This window comes from Anomaloglossus baeobatrachus, chromosome 1 (genome assembly GCF_048569485.1).
Source record: "Anomaloglossus baeobatrachus isolate aAnoBae1 chromosome 1, aAnoBae1.hap1, whole genome shotgun sequence".
Lineage (NCBI taxonomy): Eukaryota > Metazoa > Chordata > Amphibia > Anura > Aromobatidae > Anomaloglossus > Anomaloglossus baeobatrachus.
The window spans coordinates 642,183,407-642,203,157 of NC_134353.1; the positions used below are offsets into that span (position 1 = coordinate 642,183,407).

A 19,751-nucleotide genomic window follows, 5' to 3' on the forward strand; every position below is an offset into this window, starting at 1 on the left:
GAGGTGGAGTTTATCATAGAACTATACTAAATTGTGAATCTTACTGGATTTTTAAACTAGCTACACGCCAACCCCTAGGTCTTAATGTTCGGCAGGATCTCATTTTGCAATATAACTGAATTCATTTTTTGTATTGTATTATATATATATGTTTCGTTTTTATCTGTACTAATTTTTGGTATTTTTTATTTTATATACATCCTTTTTCTTGTCTATGTGTGCACGCACCTATATGCACCTGTTCACTTTACTTGGGTGTTTCATACATGGATTTTTTCAGGTGCTTGCTATAGAGACTTTTCTACTAGCAATTACTGGAAATTGTTTCCAGGTTCCCTTCCATTCCAAGTGAAACTTCTCAGTATATCTGTGTGCACAATAGACACTAGCTGAAACATGTTGGATTTCTCTTAATGTGTCCCCCCTCACTGTTTTCATGATCGATGGATCTTTTTTAATAGAACCTCAATAAATATTTTTAACCTTCTTTGAAGTGCTGGAGATCATACTCTAGTTTCCTTGAAAAAGACTTAGGTATACTAATAGATCACAGACACAGATTGAACATGAGTCAACAATATGACGCAGCAGCAACAAAGGCAAACACCATTCTTGGATGTATTAACAGAAACATACAGTCTAGATCACGTGAAGTCATTATCCACCTTTACACCTCTTTGGTCAGACCTCATCTGAAATACTGTGTCCAGTTCTGGGCACCACATTTTAAAAAAGACATCAACAAACTGGAGCAAGTTCAGAGAAGAGTGACCAGAATGGTGACTGGACTGCAAACCATGTCCTATGAAGAACGGTTACAGGATTTAGGATTGTTTAGCTTGCAAAAGAGAAGACTGAGAGGAGACCTAATAGCTGTCTACAAATATCTTAAAGGCTATCACACTGTAGAGGGATCAGTTTTATTCTCATTTTCACAAGGAAAGACTAGAAGCAATGGGATGAAACTGATGGGGAGGAGACACAGATTAGATATTAGAAAAAACTTTTTGACAGTGAGGGTGATCAATGAGTGGAATAGGCTGCCACGAGAGGTTGTGAGTTCTCCTTCAATGGAAGTCTTTAAAAAGAGGTTGAACGGACATCTGTCTGGGATGATTTAGTGAATCCTGCTTTGAGCAGGGGGTTGGACTAAATGACCCAGGAGGTCCATTCCAACTCTAATATTCTATGATTCTATGATTCCATGATTCTATGACCGGAGTGGCATCGGTAAATGGTGAAGCCGCCGGAAGGTGAGTATATGGCAGGGGCTTAGATTTAAAGTGCCACTCCAGCATTGAAAATAAAACCCCACTGGAGTGGTGTTTTATTAAAAACATAAAGGGATAGTTAACTGAAAACTTGTAGTCGAATTCCTTGAGGGACTGAAGCATGGATCCTTCAGTTATGCAACCAGAATAACATAGGCTTCTCCTCTCCCTACCACTATACACTATAGTGTATTCAGCAACTTTGTCCATCTAAACCTTTGAAAGGAACCTGTCATGTTGAAACTGGGAGGAGCAGATGAGGTTGCTAGACATTTTCGATGGAAACCTTTCAGTAAATTTGCAATTTCTTCATTGAAACTCCTGGAGTTTTTATGCACATGGTCCTATCCAGTGATTGACAGTCTTTCTTGTATGACTGTGCATGCATAGACAGCTGTCAATCACTAAGTAGGACCAGGGATTTCAAAGAATATATATATATATATATATATATATATATACAGTATATATATATATATATATATATATATATATATATATATATATATATATACACACATATACATATACTGTATTTTTCGGACCATAAGACGCACTTTTTCCCCCCTAATGTTGGGGGAAAGTGGGGGGTGTTTCTTATGGTCTGAATGTGGCTGTGGGGAATGAGGGTGCTGCGGTGGAGCAGGTCACGTGGGCCCGCTCATTACATATGCATGCCCATCCTCCCGCCCATCTCTCAGCGGTGAAGCCAGCGCTGACAGATGGGCGGGGGGATGAGCGGGGGTGTGCGCGCATAATTAACAGCCAGCCCGCATGATCACCCCTGGCAACTACAGCCTGGAGTGATCATGTGCGGCTGTATTCACTGCCACCGTGCATCATCATCAGCGCGGTGTGCAGTGAATCAGTGTACTCACCCGTCACCGTGTGTGGAGCTGCCCCCCTGCAGCATTGTGATGTCTTCCTGTCTGTGCCAGTCAGCTGATCGGTATAGAGAGCGGTGAGCACAGCGATGACGTCATCGCTATGCGCGCCGCTAGTGTCCACACAGATCAGCTGACCGGCACAGACAGGAAGACATCGCGATGCTGCAGACACCGGTGATGGCTCCACTCAGCGGCGCTGCAGCTGAGACAGAGAGGAAGATGATCGGTGCTGCAGGGAGTGAGGAAAGGTGAGTATAAACGTTTTTGTTTTTTTTTCTGTGCCATAGGATACAGGCCATATACCAGGATGGGGTATTTTATGAGCAGGATGGGGGTATATTATGAGCAAGATGGGGGTATATGAGCAGGATGGGGATATATGAGCAGGATAGGGGTATATGAGCAGGATGGATGGGGGTATATGAGGAGGATGGGGTATATGAGCAGGATGGGTGGTATATAGCAGGATGGGGGTATATGAGCAGGATGGATGGGGGTATATGAGCAGGAAGGGGGTATATGAGGAGGATGGATGGGGGTATATGAGCAGGATGGATGGGGGTATATGAGCAGGATGGGGGTATATGAGCAGGATCATATACAAGGCAGGAGGATCATTACCAGAATGGGGTACCTTAGCAGAGACATTACCCCCATAACAGTGTCAGCAGCAAATCCTCGCCCCATAACAGTGTGTCATGACCACATTTTTTAGTTCAAATTTTATTTTCCTATTTTCCTCCTCTAAAACCAGGGTGCGTCTTATGGTCAGGTGCGTCTTATAGTCCGAAAAATACGGTGTGTATTTATATATATATATATATATATATATATATATATATGTATATATATATATATACATATATATATATATATATATATATAAAATCAATCTGCACAGATTCTTCTCTGTATACCATATTGTCCACACATCCGAGTGCGTGTACAATGTTAGGCACCCTTCAAACACTATCTTATAATGTTTATACAGGTGCATTATAAAAAAGTGTCCACAATTAATAGTTTAAATTATTGGATCCAAGAATAGGAATTTCTATTATCATAGAGGTTTTTGAACTGGAAAGTAGTATATATATACACTGCTCAAAAAATTAGAGGGAACACTCACTTAATACATCCTAGATCTGAATGAATTAAATATTCTCATTGAATGCTTTGTTCTGTACAAAGTTTAATGGGCTCACAACAAAATCACACAAAAATCATCAATGGAAATCAAATGTTTTAACCAATGGAGACCTGGATTTGAAGACACACACAAAATGAAACTGGAAAAAAAGTCAAAATGAAAATCAAAACAAGACAAAACAAGACAAAATTAAAGTGGAAACAAGTCAAAATGAGGCTCAGTATTGTGTGTGACCTCCACATGCCTGTATGACCTCCCTACAGTGCCTGGGCATGCTACTGATGAGGTTGCAGATGGTCTCCTGAGGGATATCTTCCCAGACATGGACTAAAGCATCTGTCAACTCCTGGACAGTCTGTGGTGCAGCGTGACATTGGTGGATGGAGTGAAACATTATGTCCCAGATTAGAAAAACAAAGACCAAGTAGAGCGGACCTCATATTTGTTGTAATATACATAGACCCCATAGAATACATACAGAAACTTGTGGACAAGAAGGGGTATTTATCATGTTTTTGAAGTAAAACTACTGTACCACAGTTGTGAAAAAGTATACAGTTTTTATTATTACAAAAAATGCAAATATCAAAATCACATATGATGACAGTAAGTAATTAGACATACAGTTAGGTCCAGAAATATTTGGACAGTGACACAATTTTCGCGAGTTGGGCTCTGCATGCCACCACATTGGATTTGTAATGAAACCTCTACAACAGAATTCAAGTGCAGATTGTAACGTTTAATTTGAAGGTTTGAACAAAAATATCTGATAGAAATTGTAGGAATTGTACACATTTCTTTACAAACACTCCACATTTTAGGAGGTCAAAAGTAATTGGACAAATAAACCAAACCCAAACAAAATATTTTTATTTTCAATATTTTGTTGCGAATCCTTTGGAGGCAATCACTGCCTTAAGTCTGGAACCCATTGACATCACCAAACGCTGGGTTTCCTCCTTCTTAATGCTTTGCCAGGCCTTTACAGCCGCAGCCTTCAGGTCTTGCTTGTTTGTGGGTCTTTCCGTCTTAAGTCTGGATTTGAGCAAGTGAAATGCATGCTCAATTGGGTTAAGATCTGGTGATTGACTTGGTCATTGCAGAATGTTCCACTTTTTTGCACTCATGAACTCCTGGGTAGCTTTGGCTGTATGCTTGGGGTCATTGTCCATCTGTACTATAAAGCGCCGTCCGATCAACTTTGCGGCATTTGGCTGAATCTGGGCTGAAAGTATATCCCGGTACACTTCAGAATTCATCCGGCTACTCTTGTCTGCTGTTATGTCATCAATAAACACAAGTGACCCAGTGCCATTGAAAGCCATGCATGCCCATGCCATCACGTTGCCTCCACCATGTTTTACAGAGGATGTGGTGTGCCTTGGATCATGTGTCGTTCCCTTTCTTCTCCAAACTTTTTTCTTCCCATCATTCTGGTACAGGTTGATCTTTGTCTCATCTGTCCATAGAATACTTTTCCAGAACTGAGCTGGCTTCATGAGGTGTTTTTCAGCAAATTTAACTCTGGCTTGTCTATTTTTGGAATTGATGAATGGTTTGCATCTAGATGTGAACCCTTTGTATTTACTTTCATGGAGTCTTCTCTTTACAGTTGACTTAGAGACAGATACACCTACTTCACTGAGAGTGTTCTGGACTTCAGTTGATGTTGTGAACGGGTTCTTCTTCACCAAAGAAAGTATGCGGCGATCATCCACCATTGTTGTCATCCGTGGACGCCCAGGCCTTTTTGAGTTCCCAAGCTCACCAGTCAATTCCTCTTTTCTCAGAATGTACCCGACTGTTGATTTTGCTGCTCCAAGCATGTCTGCTATCTCTCTGATGGATTTTTTCTTTTTTTTCAGCCTCAGGATGTTCTGCTTCACCTCAATTGAGAGTTCCTTAGACCGCATGTTGTCTGGTCACAGCAACAGCTTCCAAATGCAAAACCACACACCTGTAATCAACCCCAGACCTTTTAACTACTTCATTGATTACAGGTTAACGAGGGAGACGCCTTCAGAGTTAATTGCAGCCCTTAGAGTCCCTTGTCCAATTACTTTTGGTCCCTTGAAAAAGAGGAGGCTATGCATTACAGAGCTATGATTCCTAACCCTTTCTCCGATTTGGATGTGAAAACTCTCATATTGCAGCTGGGAGTGTGCACTTTCAGCCCATATTATATATATAATTGTATTTCTGAACATGTTTTTGAAAAAAGCTAAAATAACAAAACTTGTGTCACTGTCCAAATATTTCTGGACCTAACTGTACATAGTTAAAATCCAATTAGATGAGACAGAGAGAGAAAAAGGTCCCAGGGAGGGAGACAGAATACCCCTTAGCTAAAACTGGGAAGAAAGTGGTATTACTATATCCCAGGGGGGCCTATAAGTAATCAAAAGATATCAATAGTATATCCCCTGGGCTAGTGGAGTGATGGAATGTCCATACATTAAATAGTAACCAACAGGATAAGGTCCAAATCAGGGCCTGAGTACACCAGTATGTAACACCACCAGAAAATACATAGCATAATCTCAGATAGAGAAAAAAAATAAAAATGAAAAAAAATCATACAGTGGTGGGGAAATTGGCACCTGAAGGACCTACCTATGGTATGTATAGCACCCAAAAAGGGAGTCTGTCAGCCTCACATGTGGACCCGGTCCCGACACGTGTTTCGCAAGTGCTTCAACGGGAAACCGTCCCAGATGTGGTCAATCGGATTCAGGTCTGGGGAACAGGCGGGCCAGTCCATAACTTCAATGCCTTCATCTTGTAAGAACTGCTGACACACTACAACCACATGAACCCAGGGTGAACCGCACCAGCATTTGGTCCCACAAGGGGTCTGAGGATCTTATCTCGGCACCTAATGGCAGTCAGGCTACCTCTGGCGAACACATGGAGGGCTGTGCGACCCTCCAAAGAAATGCCACCCCACACCATTACTGACGCACTGCCAAACTGGTCATGCTGAAGGATGTTGCAAGCAGCAGATTGCTCTCCATGGCGTCTCCATACTCTGTCATGTCTGTCACATGTGCTCAGTGTGAACCTGCTTTCACCTGTGAAGAGCACAGGATGCTGACGAATTTGCCAATCCTGGTGTTCTGTGGCAAACGCCAAGCATCCTGCACGGTATTGGGCAGTGAGCACAAACCCCCATCTGTGGACATCGGGCCCTCATGCCATTCTCATGGAGTCAGTTTCTAACTGTCTTTGCAGAACCATGCACATTTGTCGCCTGCTGGAGGTCATTTTGAAGGGCTCTGGCAGTGCTCCTCCTGTTCCTCCTTGCAGAAAGGCGAAGATAGCAATCCTGCTGCTGGGTTATTGTCCTCCTATGGCCCCTGCATGTCTCCAGGTGTATTGGCCTGTCTCCTGGAAGCGCCTCCATCCTCTGGACAATACGCTGACAAACACAGAAAACCTTCTTTCCACAGTGCGCATTGATGTGGCATCCTGGATGAGCTGCACTGCCTGTGCCACTTGTGTGGGTTGTAGAGTCCGTCTCATGCTACCATGAGTGTGAGAGCACAACCAACATTCAAAAGTGACCAAAACATAAGCCAGAAAACATTGGTACTGAGATGGGGTCTGTGACCCCACCTGCAGAAATACTCCTTTATTGAGTGTGTCTTGATAATTGGCAATAATTTCAACCTGATGTCTATTCCATCTACACAACAGCAAGTGAAATTGATTGTCAATCAGAGTTGCTCCCTATGTGGACAGTTTGATTTCACAGAAGTTTGATTAACGTGGAGTTATATTCGGTTGGTTAAGTGTTCCCTTTCATTTTTGAGCAGTATATATATATATATATATATATATATATATATATATATATGTATATTTATTTCATTTTTTATTTTCATGTTCTCAAACATTAAGCTATAGACTAATTTGAGATGTACTAATTTTGTACAGTGGGAAATGATCCCTTGCTAAAACTGAATACACTTTCTCCCTGGACTTCTGCAGACTATAAATCCTCACACAAGCAATCAGATGATAGACTGAGGAAAAGAGAATGACATATGTAGCCTACCCTTGGGTTCTTTGCTTATTCAAGGTGATTTTGGCAAATGGGTACACACATCATCATTTATGGTGTCCATGATGCTCGATAACAATATAGCTTATAAATGAAGTAAGTTCCCATATTTTCAGTATGAAGAAATCAGACGAATCCTTGCTAAGCTGTATCACACAATTCATGGCACTGATTTCTTCATCGTAATTATAATCTTATTTTCCATTTTAGCTCCTTAGATTATTTTGAGTGTGTCTTAATTCCATTTTAGCTCCTTAGATTATTTTGAGTGTGTCTTAATTCCATTTTAGCTCCTTTCGCTATAAAATAAATGGATGAAAGGAATTCATCGCTGTTTGTGAACTTTGTTCTGAAAGGACTTCCATATATTGATGAGCTGAAGGTGCCTCTGTTTTTTCTTCTCTCCTTTATCTACACCTCCACTTTGGTGGGAAATATTCTCATTATTGGTGTGGTTAAAGGCACCTCCTCTCTTCATAAACCCATGTATTTTTTTCTTGCGAACCTTTCCTTCTTGGACATTTGCTTGTCTTCGGTGACTTTACCTAGATTACTTGGAAATGTTTTATCCATGAAGACGATACCCTTTAGTGAATGTGTATCACAGTTGTACTTTTTCCATTTTCTTGCAAGTGCCGAGTGTTTCTTATACACTGTCATGGCATATGATAGGTTTGCCGCCATATGCCGACCCCTACATTATAGCAGTCTCATGAGCTGGAAGGTGTCAGTGTGTCTTGCGTTTGGGTCTTGGTTAGCTGGTTCACTGCATTCGATTACTCACACAGTGCTAACTTTTCAACTTCCGTTCTGTCATTCTAATGAAATAAATTACTTCTTTTGTGACATTATCCCAGTGTTAAAACTGGCATGTGCAGACACAACAGTGAATAAAACTATGATTCTGGCCAACATTGCCTCCATCTCCCTAAGCTGCTTCATTCTAATCATGATTTCATATATAAACATCATTGGGGCCATAATGAGAATCAAAACTGCGGATGGGAGGGAAAAAGCCTTTTCTACCTGTGTATCTCATGTTACCGTGGTGGCTTTATTTTATATTCCTTGTGTATTCACATATATGCGTCCGGACTCTGGTTCTACCTTTGATATGGCTGCTGCTGTTTTTTATACCTTAATCACTCCTTCACTAAACCCCATTATCTACAGTCTGAGGAACAAAGAAGTGAAGGTAGCTCTGAAGAAAATATTTCTTCACAATTATCCTACAACTTACAATTAATTGCATTATATGTTAATTCTTATACAGCCTAAGGCCCCCTTCACACGTCCGTGATACACGTGCGTGTTTGGTCCGTTTCCGTATATACCGGAGACACGGCCAAACGTGCACCAATGTTAATCTATGATTGTGGTCACACGGGCGTTATTTCATTATGTCCGTGTGTGCGTGTCCGTGATCCGTATGTGTTTGCGTTTTGCACGGATGCATGTCCGTTATCTGCACGGAGCGTGCACACGTGGACACAATGAAAGTCTATGGGTATGTGCACACACGTTAGTATACACGTATGCATCTACCTATAGTCCGTGTCCGTTTGGTGTTTTTATTTCTAGTGATGTCGGCTATTCTTTCTATTTCTGTGTATGTCGGTCAATCTCCCTGAGTCCGTCGGTCGGTCTCTCTGTCGGTCTCTCTGTCCCTCTCTCACAGTCTGTCGGTCTGTTTCCCCCCTCTCTCATACTTACCGTTCCCCGATCACCGGCGCGGCGCTGCACGGCATTCACACTGCTGCGGCGGCTTTTACTATTTTGAAAAAGCCGGCCGCTCATTAAACAATCTCCTATTCCCTGCTTTCCCCGCCCACCGGCGCCTATGATTGGTTGCAGTGAGACATGCCCCCACACTGAGTGACAGGTGCCTCACTGCACCCAATCACAGCAGCCGGTGGGCGTGTCTATACTGTACAGTAAAATAAATAAATAAATAATTAAAAAAAAACGGCGTGCGGTCCCCCCCAATTTTAATGCCAGCCAGATAAAGCCATACGGCTGAAGGCTGGTATTCTCAGGATGGGGAGCTCCACGTTATGGGGTTCCCCCCACCCTAACAATATCAGTCAGCAGCCGCCCAGAATTGCCGCATACATTATATGCGACAGTTCTGGAACTGTACCCGGCTCTTCCCGATTTGCCCTGGTGCTTTGGCAAATCGGGGTAATAAGGAGTTAATGGCAGCCCATAGCTGCCACTAAATCCTAGATTAATCATGTCAGGCGTCTCCCCGAGATTCCTTTCATGATTAATCTGTAAATTACAGTAAATAAACACACACACCAGAAAAAAATCCTTTATTAGAAATAAAAAACACACACATATACCCTGGTTCAACAATTTAATCAGCCCGAAAAAGCCCTCTATGTCCGGCGTCATCCAGGATGGTCCAGCGTCGCATCCAGCTCTGCTGCATGGAGGTGACAGGAGCTGCAGAAGACACCGCCGCTCCGGTCACCTCCACGCAGCAACTGAGGTGAGAAGCGCGATCAGCTGAGCTGTCACTGAGGTTACCCGCTGTCATTGGATACAGTAACAGCGTGTAACCTCAGTGACAGCTCAGCTGATCGCGTGGCTGTCTTCATTTGCCGCGTGGAGCTGTCGGGAGCGGCGGTGTCTTCTGCAGCTCCTGTCACCTCCATCCAGCAGAGCTGGATGCGACGCTGAACCATCCTGGATGACGCCGGACATGGAGGGCTTTTTCGGGCTGATTAAATTGTTGAACCAGGGTATATGTGTGTGTTTTTTATTTCTAATAAAGGATTTTTTTCTGGTGTGTGTGTTTATTTACTGTAATTTACAGATTAATCATGAAAGGAATCTCGGGGAGACGCCTGACATGATTAATCTAGGATCTAGTGGCAGCTATGGGCTGCCATTAACTCCTTATTACCCCGATTTGCCAAAGCACCAGGGCAAATCGGGAAGAGCCGGGTACAGTCCCAGAACTGTCGCATCTAATGTATGCGGCAATTCTGGGCGGCTTCTGACTGATATTGTTAGGGTGGGGGGCTCCCCATAACGTGGAGCTCTCCATCCTGAGAATACCAGCCTTCAGCCGTATGGCTTTATCTGGCTGGCATTAAAATTGGGGGGGACCGCACGCCGTTTTTTTTTAATTATTTATTTATTTATTTTACTGCACAGTATAGACATGCCCACCGGCTGCTGTGATTGGGTGCAGTGAGGCACCTGTCACTCAGTGTGGGGGCGTGTCTCACTGCAACCAATCATAGGTGCCGGTGGGCGGGGAAACCAGGGAATAGGAGATTGTTTAATGAGCGGCCGGATTTTTCAAAATAGTAAAAGCCGCCGCAGCAGTGTGAATGCCGTGCAGCGCTGCGCCAGGGATCAAGGAACGGTGAGTATGAGAGAGGGGGGGAAACTTCAGTCACTCGGGGGATTAGCGGTCACCGGTGAATCCTTCACAGGTGACCGCTAATCAGTACTCGACACAGACAGAGCCGCGGTATGAGGATGAAGTCGGGTGAAGTTCACCCGAGTTCATTCTCATCGCGCAACTCTGTCTGCTGTCAGCCGACATTTATAAACGACATTGTGCATCACACACACGGACATTCCACACGGACATTCCACACGGACATTCCATGTACACATACACGTTAATTCCACACGCACACACGGACGTTCTACCCACAAACACGGCTAGCATACGCAATTCACACAGATGCCACACGGACCATAAAAACGGACACAAAAACGGGACACGGACCCGAAAAATGGCCCGTAACACACGTGCGTGTTTTTCACGGACGTGTGAAGGGGGCCTAAGGGATAGTATTTTTCCTTGTGGAGACCTGCAAGTTTATGTATGTAAGGGGTGCTTCACACACAGCAAGATCGCTGCTGAGATCGCTGCTGAGTCACAGTTTTTGTGACGCAGCAGTGACCTCATTAGCAATCTCGCTGTGTGTGACACTGAGCAGCGATCTGGCCCCTGCTGTGAGATCGCTGCTCGTTACACACATCCCTGGTTCATTTTTTTATTGTTGCTCTCCCGCTGATAAGCACACATCGCTGTGTGTGACAGCGAGAGAGCAACAATCCTGAATGTGCAGGGAGCAGGAGCCGGCGTCTTACAGCCTGCGGTAAGCTGTAACCAAGGTAAACATCGGGTAACCAAGGTGGTTACCCGATATTTACCTTCGTTACCAGCATCTGCAGCTCTCACGCTGCCAGTGCCGGCTCCCAGCTCTCTGCACACGAGCCGGCAGGACACATCGGGTAAATAAGCAAAGGTTTGCTTATTAACCCGATGTGTGCTGTGGCTACAAGTGCAGGGAGCCATCGCTAAGCGGTGTGCGCTGGTAACTAAGGTAAACATCGGGTAACCATACCCGATGTTTACCTTAGTTACCAGTGTCCGCAACTTCCAGACGCCGGCTCCGTGCAAGCGCAGCGTCGCTTCCACGTCGCTGCTGGCTGGGGGCTGGTCACTGGTCGCTGGTGAGATCTGCCTGATTGACAGCTCACCAGCGACCATGTAGCGATGCAGCAGTGATACTGACCAGGTCAGATCGCTGGTGGAATCGCTGCTGCATCGCTAAAGTGTGTACCCTAAGGAGACTTAAAGGCCATGTAATGTTCCCCTGGGAATTTAAACAATGGAAGTAGCCTCTTCAGAGAGTTCAGGAGCTCTTCTAGTAGGAAGCACTATTGTTTATGACCTCTTCTCTTAGGAGGCTATTTGCATATTATTGATTATAGCTAGTCTTTTTTATAATATTCTTCTTTATTTATAATTCTTTATTTATATTCTTCTTTATAATATTCTTTCATTTGTGTATATAGTTTATATACAGACCGTTTTATACATTAGGTAACAGAACATTATGGCGATACAATAAATGTTTGTATTTTTTTATTGTTTCAGTGATGAAAATGAAATAGAAGTTTAAAAAAAAATTGGAGGTTGTGTTGTCATTTTCCGAGACCTGTTTTAATTTATCTGTCAATATAGTCATGTGATGGCTTATTTTTTTTTTTTTTGAGGCGAGATGTTTTTATTGGCATAGATAAATAATATATTATAGAAAAGATATTTTGATCGCTTGTTACAGCTATCTGCGTACATTTAGTTTTTTAAAAAAAAATAATTAAAAAATGTATTAACCCCAAACACTCAGTTTTGATGTAATCCACACAAGGTCGCAGGTCGTATTACAATCCGCTACATACATCATGAAATTATAGCACATGGGCACAGAACATGTACTCATGCTGTGGGCTTCAGGAAGAGACTGACTGAACCACAGCGATAAGCCATGATGTCACTCAGTTTATTTGCAATAACAGCTGGAGCTTTCCATGGTCCTCCACCTGTGACCACAAGTAAACTGACCTCAGGTGACCTCATTGAACTCAGTGACCCTGGCCATTGATTTATTTATTTTTATCCTGGCATTTTTAAGTGCCGATATCGAAACAGCACTTAAGGCATTTTATGATTTCTGACCAAATAATTTCAATCTGAGGATAAGAGTCCAGAGGCACAAAAAATGTTTTTCCATGTTTTTTTTTTATCAAAAAATCCATAGGAAAATCTCCAATATCATTGCCTCCAGTGTTAGGGTGAACTCTGAACTCCAGAGATCACTAGTTGCCTACTGCCTAGCCTAATTATTGGTGTGGATCGAGTGCATGCTTGAAAAATGAGATCAGACACAGTCGGATATTCATCTTTCCTCGACAGAAGTCAGCCCATGCTCCGCTTTATTACAACTGAGCTTGCTCTGATATAACCTTGCAAAGGGGCATGGTCAGCCCCACAGTGAGCATACCTGGATGTGTCCATTGGTCAGTGGGTTGAATAATGTGTTAGTCCATGAGCTGATTGATGGGCGTCATTGTAGGCGGGTCTATGACGTCATCGGATGGATCCATGGTGATGGTGATGGGAGGGACGTCATCTGGTGGATCCATGCTGATGGTAGGGTCTGTGATGTCATCGGGGGCCATCTTGGCTTCCTCTTAAGAGTGACTGGCTTATGTATAGAGAATTCATTTCATTGAACACACTTCCCACAGTGCTCTATGTTCAGAGGTTAATTAAGTATTTCATCTTATGGCTCTCCTCAACACCAGCATGTACTAACAATTTGTGAGTAGGTCCCCAACGCCTAAGTGCCTCAAAAAAACAAGACCAAATTTGATCCCATGTCAAGCCCCAGAAATCCATTCAATGTATATTCACTGCTTCCTTGCAAAAACCCAAATATCTACCACCCAGAAGGACTCACCGTGACCTCTTGTCGGCTGAGTAATAATATACGAATGACCAAGTATCCATATAGTACACTTCTCAGTATCTAAAAAGAAAGAATTGGAAAAAAAGGGAGAGGAAAAGGACTCATAAGACAAGTTGTGAAATGACGCTCAACTACCCCCATTGTTATTAAAATTTTACTAAGTGTGACCTCATAAAACTCTTAAAATTATTTAATTCCTAATACATTTTATGGATGATTCATCCAAATCCCAACTCGTCTCCTCCATTGCAACATCAATGTTGAGAACCATAATACTGTACTTTGAGTACAAACCTAAACCCTAAACACAGATTTTAAAAACAGAAATAAATTAGAACCTCGTTAAAGCAGACCTATCAACATGGACTAACAAAGAATATCCAACAGCTTGGCGAACTGCTATTAAATCTTGGAAGCATCAAATCGGCCATGACACACTATAGGGAGCTTCCGAAAGAGTAACTGTGACACCCCTGGACTATCAGGTTGTCACAGGGTACTGCACAAGCTGCCCTTCCGTGCAGTATTCCGCCTCCCACGGATAGAAATGCAGCGGGTCAGTTTGTTTGGGTGGCGGGTTGATGGGATCTGGGATGTTGGGACTGGACTGTTGCAGGAAGAAGCTGCAACAGAGTAGGTTGAGCCTCCGCTATTAACATAACCGGTAGCGTTCCATAGTTGAAATGAGGAACTCTAACTGTTTAGTAACGTTTAAGTAATGTGCCTCCCTAATGTGGGATGAAAATCTTGTAAATCAAATGTTTCCTTTTTCTTACAGTTATGCAAATAAATCTCTGGATGTCCTGTAGCTCGGGGACGAGCTACGTTTAATTAAGGGGGAATGTGATGTCCCTGGACTATCAGGTCATCACAGGGTACTGCACATGCTGCCCTTCCATGCAGTATTCCGCCTCCCTCTTTGTTCTGGGTCCCTACTTAAGTGGTGTTGCCTCCAACAGAAAATCAAATCCTGGAGACACCCTGTGCCACACCCACCTGACACACCAGTGGACGGCTTGAGTGGAATAGAGTCGCCCACCTGGGAGATCAGGGAGGGGAGGTGAGGTGTGTAGTTAGCGGAGTCTGTCTGTGAGTGGAGAGACAGTTGGAAGTAGCCCTCGAGCTGAGAGGAGCTCAGAGGAAGTCGGGAGTGACTCCTGAAGTAACTGCCTAGATGGCAGACGGTGGTCTGGGCCTAGAGGATTCAGACCCCAGTCACAGGGGATTGTGTTGAGGTGCTCGGACCCGTCGAGGAGGATGGCCGGCAGCCTAGACCTATCACCGGTCCATGTTCGAAGGCCCAACGGGGTACATGGACCCTAGGTCGGGAAGTAGCTTCAGGCAACCCGACAATTCACCTGAGGAGAATGGAGCCTTTACGATCCGTTCCCACCTGCTTCAGAATCGGGGCATTAGTGCAATGAGGGGATAGGACTTTCCAACCCAAAACGGTCCAGAAAATCCCAAGTGTGAGCCCTGAGAGCAAGCTCCCATACTTAGCCATAGTAGGGAGTGGGGTCCGGCAAATTTTACGCTACTGGCCATCAAGTTGAAGTCAAACTAAGTGCCAAGAGGCAGGTCACGGATCACCAGGCAGCACCACTTGGGGACGGGACCCGGACAAGCTCCCCTCAGTGGCAGCGGTACCCAGAGACTTGGTTTACCCGGTTGTCAGTGTCTGCTTATGAACTGAGTGAGTACGAGCATGACCCCTGTATCCCCACGGCATCCCCCTTACTGAGTCCCGGGACAGACCCCTACCCGTGGAGGGTTACAACACCTTGCTGCTCCCGTTCCATCATCCCCAGGTACTCCCAATAGCAGCGGTGGTATTTCCAATTACCACACACCACGGGTGGCGTCACGAACTATAACTCCCTGTAAATACCCCCCTTTTCATTCGAGTGGCTGCATGACCCCCGAGTCCGGAGACCCTCGAGCCACAGCGAACTCGGATCTGAGCAGCTCGGCTGCTTCCACGGGGGCGGTACATGACCACCATACTGTTACACAATATCCTATCTGTGTTAGACTCCAATAATCTAATGCATAAGACCTCATTCTGCAGGGACATTCACAACCATTTTGGAAAGACGTACAAGGGCTTAGTAGATCCATTATCCTCAAGGCCCCATAAAATGCCAAGGAAAACTGTAAAAGGGATTTCTCATAGTGCAATATACACACCCTTCCTATTTGGTCAAAAAGAACCACAAACATAGTAAAAGACACAGGTCTCCTGCTGTTTCGAGTCCGCAAACCCTTACGAAACCTCTTAATAGCCTGCCTGACAACAAAAAACTTGGTGTCCTAAACTTACAAATTATGTTTATGTCCGCTTTTTTTGCAAATGAAATGTGGCAGATGTCGTATGCCCGCTGTCGCTTCTGTCAGTCACTTGCAAAATATACGCTCCATGGGCAATATTCTACAAGTACAGTTCAGTATTCCCAGCATAGATTGAAATATTAAAAAGTTGGACAAAGTTGCGACCTTACCTAGTCGTAGGCCCAAAATAGTCCTCCATGCAGAATAATGGGCCCCACATAGCCATCCATACAAAAATAGCATTGCAGGCCAAATAAAATTGGCCTGCTTTCTACATTTGGTCCACGAATCAGATTTTGACATGTGATATGGGGGAAATAAAATAACACCTGCCGGTAGTCACCAATAAATATAATGAGGTTATGTAAGGCGGGGACACCACACTGTGAAACAGTGAGTGCTGAGGATCAGGTATGTAAAGGATGGCTGCTGCCATCAGGTTGTGGAAATCATTAGTGTCCACAAGCCTAAACACCAACAATTGCAGGGAAAGCAGTATGGAACTAATGCAGTTTATTGTTTTGGCCTGTGGTTGTGTGGCTGAGTATTAAAGCTTGCCCTCCAAGACCTGGGGTAGAGACAGCTGGACACTGTGCTGGAACAAGGAAATGGAGGTTGCTGATGGTGTTTGCAAATATGTAAAGACAGGATCAGGGCAGAGATTGATTGTGGTACCACGCCTTTAGCCCAACTAGTCTAACAGGAGGCATGTCAATTTAGCCAGCATCAGACATACAGGAGAAACTCTGATTCCAGTTTTGGATCAATGATGAGCACACTCTTAATTCTTGACTCTCAAAGTGGCAGAGGATCTGCAGACAGTGCAAGGCTTAGCCAAGATGGGCATGACCAATGGCGATATGTCGCAGAAGATGATGGGCAGGAGTGGACCCACTAGACCACAGAGGAACCCTGGGCTTAGTTTAAGTGGGAGGGGCTTGGCTAAGCTAGTCACTAGTGTAGCAAGGACCTCTAGGGTAACTATGGCTGGTGGCATGGGCAGGGTGGATAGACCAAGTCTCTTGTATAGCAAGGTCCTCCGGGGTAGCTGAGGCTGGTGGCATGGCCAGGGAGGACAGGCACAGTCTCTAGTTTAGCAAGGACTTCCGGGATAGCTGAGGTTCGTGGCACAGCCAGGGTGGACAAAGACAGTCTCTAGTGATGACCTTGTCGCTGTTCACCCATGTTGATATCATCTACTTGCATGGGTTTGGGAACTGGGCAGAAGCTGGAGCTTGAGGAGCCAATGGTCTCTGGAAGGCTGGAGCCAAAAGCATAGATCTTCTTTCGCGGGCAGCTTTCTTTGATCGATCCTGGAACCTGCAATTGACCCATGTGGCTAAAGAGATAAAATCATCCAGAGAAACGGGGATGTCATGACCGGCCAGTTTGTCCTTACCTGATTATTCAATCCTAGTTCAGAAGTGAGAGTCTGGACTAGCACAACCGTAGAAGAGAAGATGCAGAGAAGGTGCAGCAAACACATCATTGCCCAGCTCACCAAAGATTCTTCAGAAGGCCTACAGGAATTCCAGAATGTCTGCGGTAATTGGGTCATTTCTCTCCCACAGAGTATTGACCCAAGCAAGAGCTTCCTTACCAAGGTGCAATATCAGGAACGCCACTTTGGACCAGTTTGAAGAAAACTGTTGAGCCAGCAGTTCAAAGTACAGGGTGCACTGGTTAATGAAACCTCGGCATTGCTTGGGGTCATCATCAAACCGAAGTGGGGCAGACAAACAAGATATGGAAACAAGTGCAGCAGGAGCTGGGGCATTCAGATGGACATTCACTGACTGTAGATGGGCCAGAATTTGATTTTGCTGGTTCAACATCTGCAACATCTCTTGGTATATTTCTGACAGAGGTGGAGAACCAGACAGCACAATCCATGGCCTGATCAAAGTGTAACAATTACTGCAGAAGATGGTAAAGCAGTGAGCAGGAGTGGACTAACTGGACCACAGGGTGACAATGGGCTTACCCTTAGTGGAAGGAGCTTGATTATGTGCCACCACAAGGCAGACACCAGGTGCCACTCTCAGGGCAGTGACCAGAATTGTGGCATTTGAGTCCCAGTGCAGTGATGGACACGTTGACCAGTAGACACAGACAATAATGTACCAAGGACCTCCGGGGTAACTGAGGCTGGTGGCACAGTGGGGGAGGTAGGCACAGCACCTAGTATAGAAAGGACCTCTGGGGTAACTGAGGCTGGTGGCATAGCCAGGGAGGACAGGCACAATCCCTAGTGTAGCAAGAGCATCTGGGGTAGCTAAGGCTGGTGGCACGGCTGGGGAGGACAGGCACATTATCTAGTATAGCAAGGACTTCGGGGGTAGCTGAAGCTGGTGGCATGGCTGAGTGGGCAAGCACAATCTATATTATAGCAAGGACCTCCAGGGTAGTTGAAGCTGGTGGCATGGCCGGGGAGAACAGGAACAGTCTCTAGTATGGCAAGGACTTCCAGGGAAGTCTTTGACTGGTGGCATGACCGGGGAGGATAGGCACAGTCTCTAGTGTAGCAAGGGCCTCAGAGGTAGCTGTGGCTGGTGGTACAGCCTGGGAGGACAGATACAGGTACAGTATCTAGCAAGAGCCTCCGGGGTAGCACAGCCTGGGAGGACAGATACAGGTACAATCTCTAGCAAGGGCCTCCGGGGTAGCTGAGGCTGGTGGCATGGCCGGGTAGGACAGACACAGTCTCTAGTATAGCAAGGACTTCCAGGGGAGTCTTTGACTGGTGGCATGACCGGGGAGGACAGGCACAGTCTCTAATGTAGCAAGGGCCTCAAAGGTAGCTGTGGCTGGTGGCACATCCTGGGAGGACAGACACAGTCTCTAGTATAGCAAAGACCTCAGGGGTAGCTGAGGATGGTGGCATGGCCAGGGTTGACAGGCACAGTCTCTACTATAGCAAGCAATGACCTCTGGGGTAGCTGAGGATGGTGCCATTACCGAGGAGTACAGGCACAGTCTCTCAACAGGACCAGGGAACAGGCAAAGGCACTGTACACTGTAACGGAAGCACAGCAGACAAGTTGACCTGACAACTAGCTGGCTAGTGAACAAAGCCACTAAATAACTCAACACATTGATTGGACACCACCCCTAGTGAGAGGGTGCCTTAAGTACCCAGCAGTGCCTCTCAACGATAGGCTGAGAGACACATCCAGGAAATGGCATGCTGGCCTTTTAAGAGAAGGGCAGCGGTGTGCGGTCACTCCCTAGGAGAACTCCTGGAGGACCTGTGCCCCACGTACAGGCCCTAGGAGGGGGAAGCAGGGAGCACCCACATGGATGACCGCAGGGATGCCAGGCAGCATGGTGAGAGCCAGCCGCAGCAGTGAGTAAGTGCGCGTCCCTGCAGAGAGGTGAGTGAGGAGTGCAGGGACGCCAGCGGTACACAGTACAGTCAGCAACAGATGTCCAGCAGACACTCTGATTCCAGTTTTGGATCAATTTTGAAATCACTCTTAGTTCTTGACTCTCAAAGTGGTAATGAAAATGCAGCCAGTGCAAGGCCTAGACAAAATGGGAAGGAGAAATAGCAATACAGTTGTAGCAGACATAGAAACGACACTCTGATTCCATATTTTTTCCAATTTTTAAAACACTCTTAATTCTTAACGCTCAAACAGGCAAAATATCTCCAGTCAGTGTGAAGCCTAGCCAAAATAACCAGGAGGCATGACAACAGATGTAGAGGAGACAGTCTGATCCCAGTTTTGAAACAATTTTGAAAACACTCTTGTGACGCCC

General features: G+C 45.0%; 1 protein-coding gene across 1 annotated transcript; it reads left to right on the forward strand.

Moving 5' to 3' along the window:
- The first annotated feature begins 7,684 nt into the window (after positions 1-7,684).
- Positions 7,685-10,883, forward strand: LOC142244411 (olfactory receptor 10G3-like). The gene is made up of 2 exons (XM_075316659.1): positions 7,685-8,589; positions 10,799-10,883. The coding sequence occupies exons 1-2, from the start codon at positions 7,685-7,687 to the stop codon at positions 10,881-10,883; spliced, it is 990 nt and encodes a 329-aa protein (XP_075172774.1).
- Positions 10,884-19,751: the final 8,868 nt, after the last annotated feature.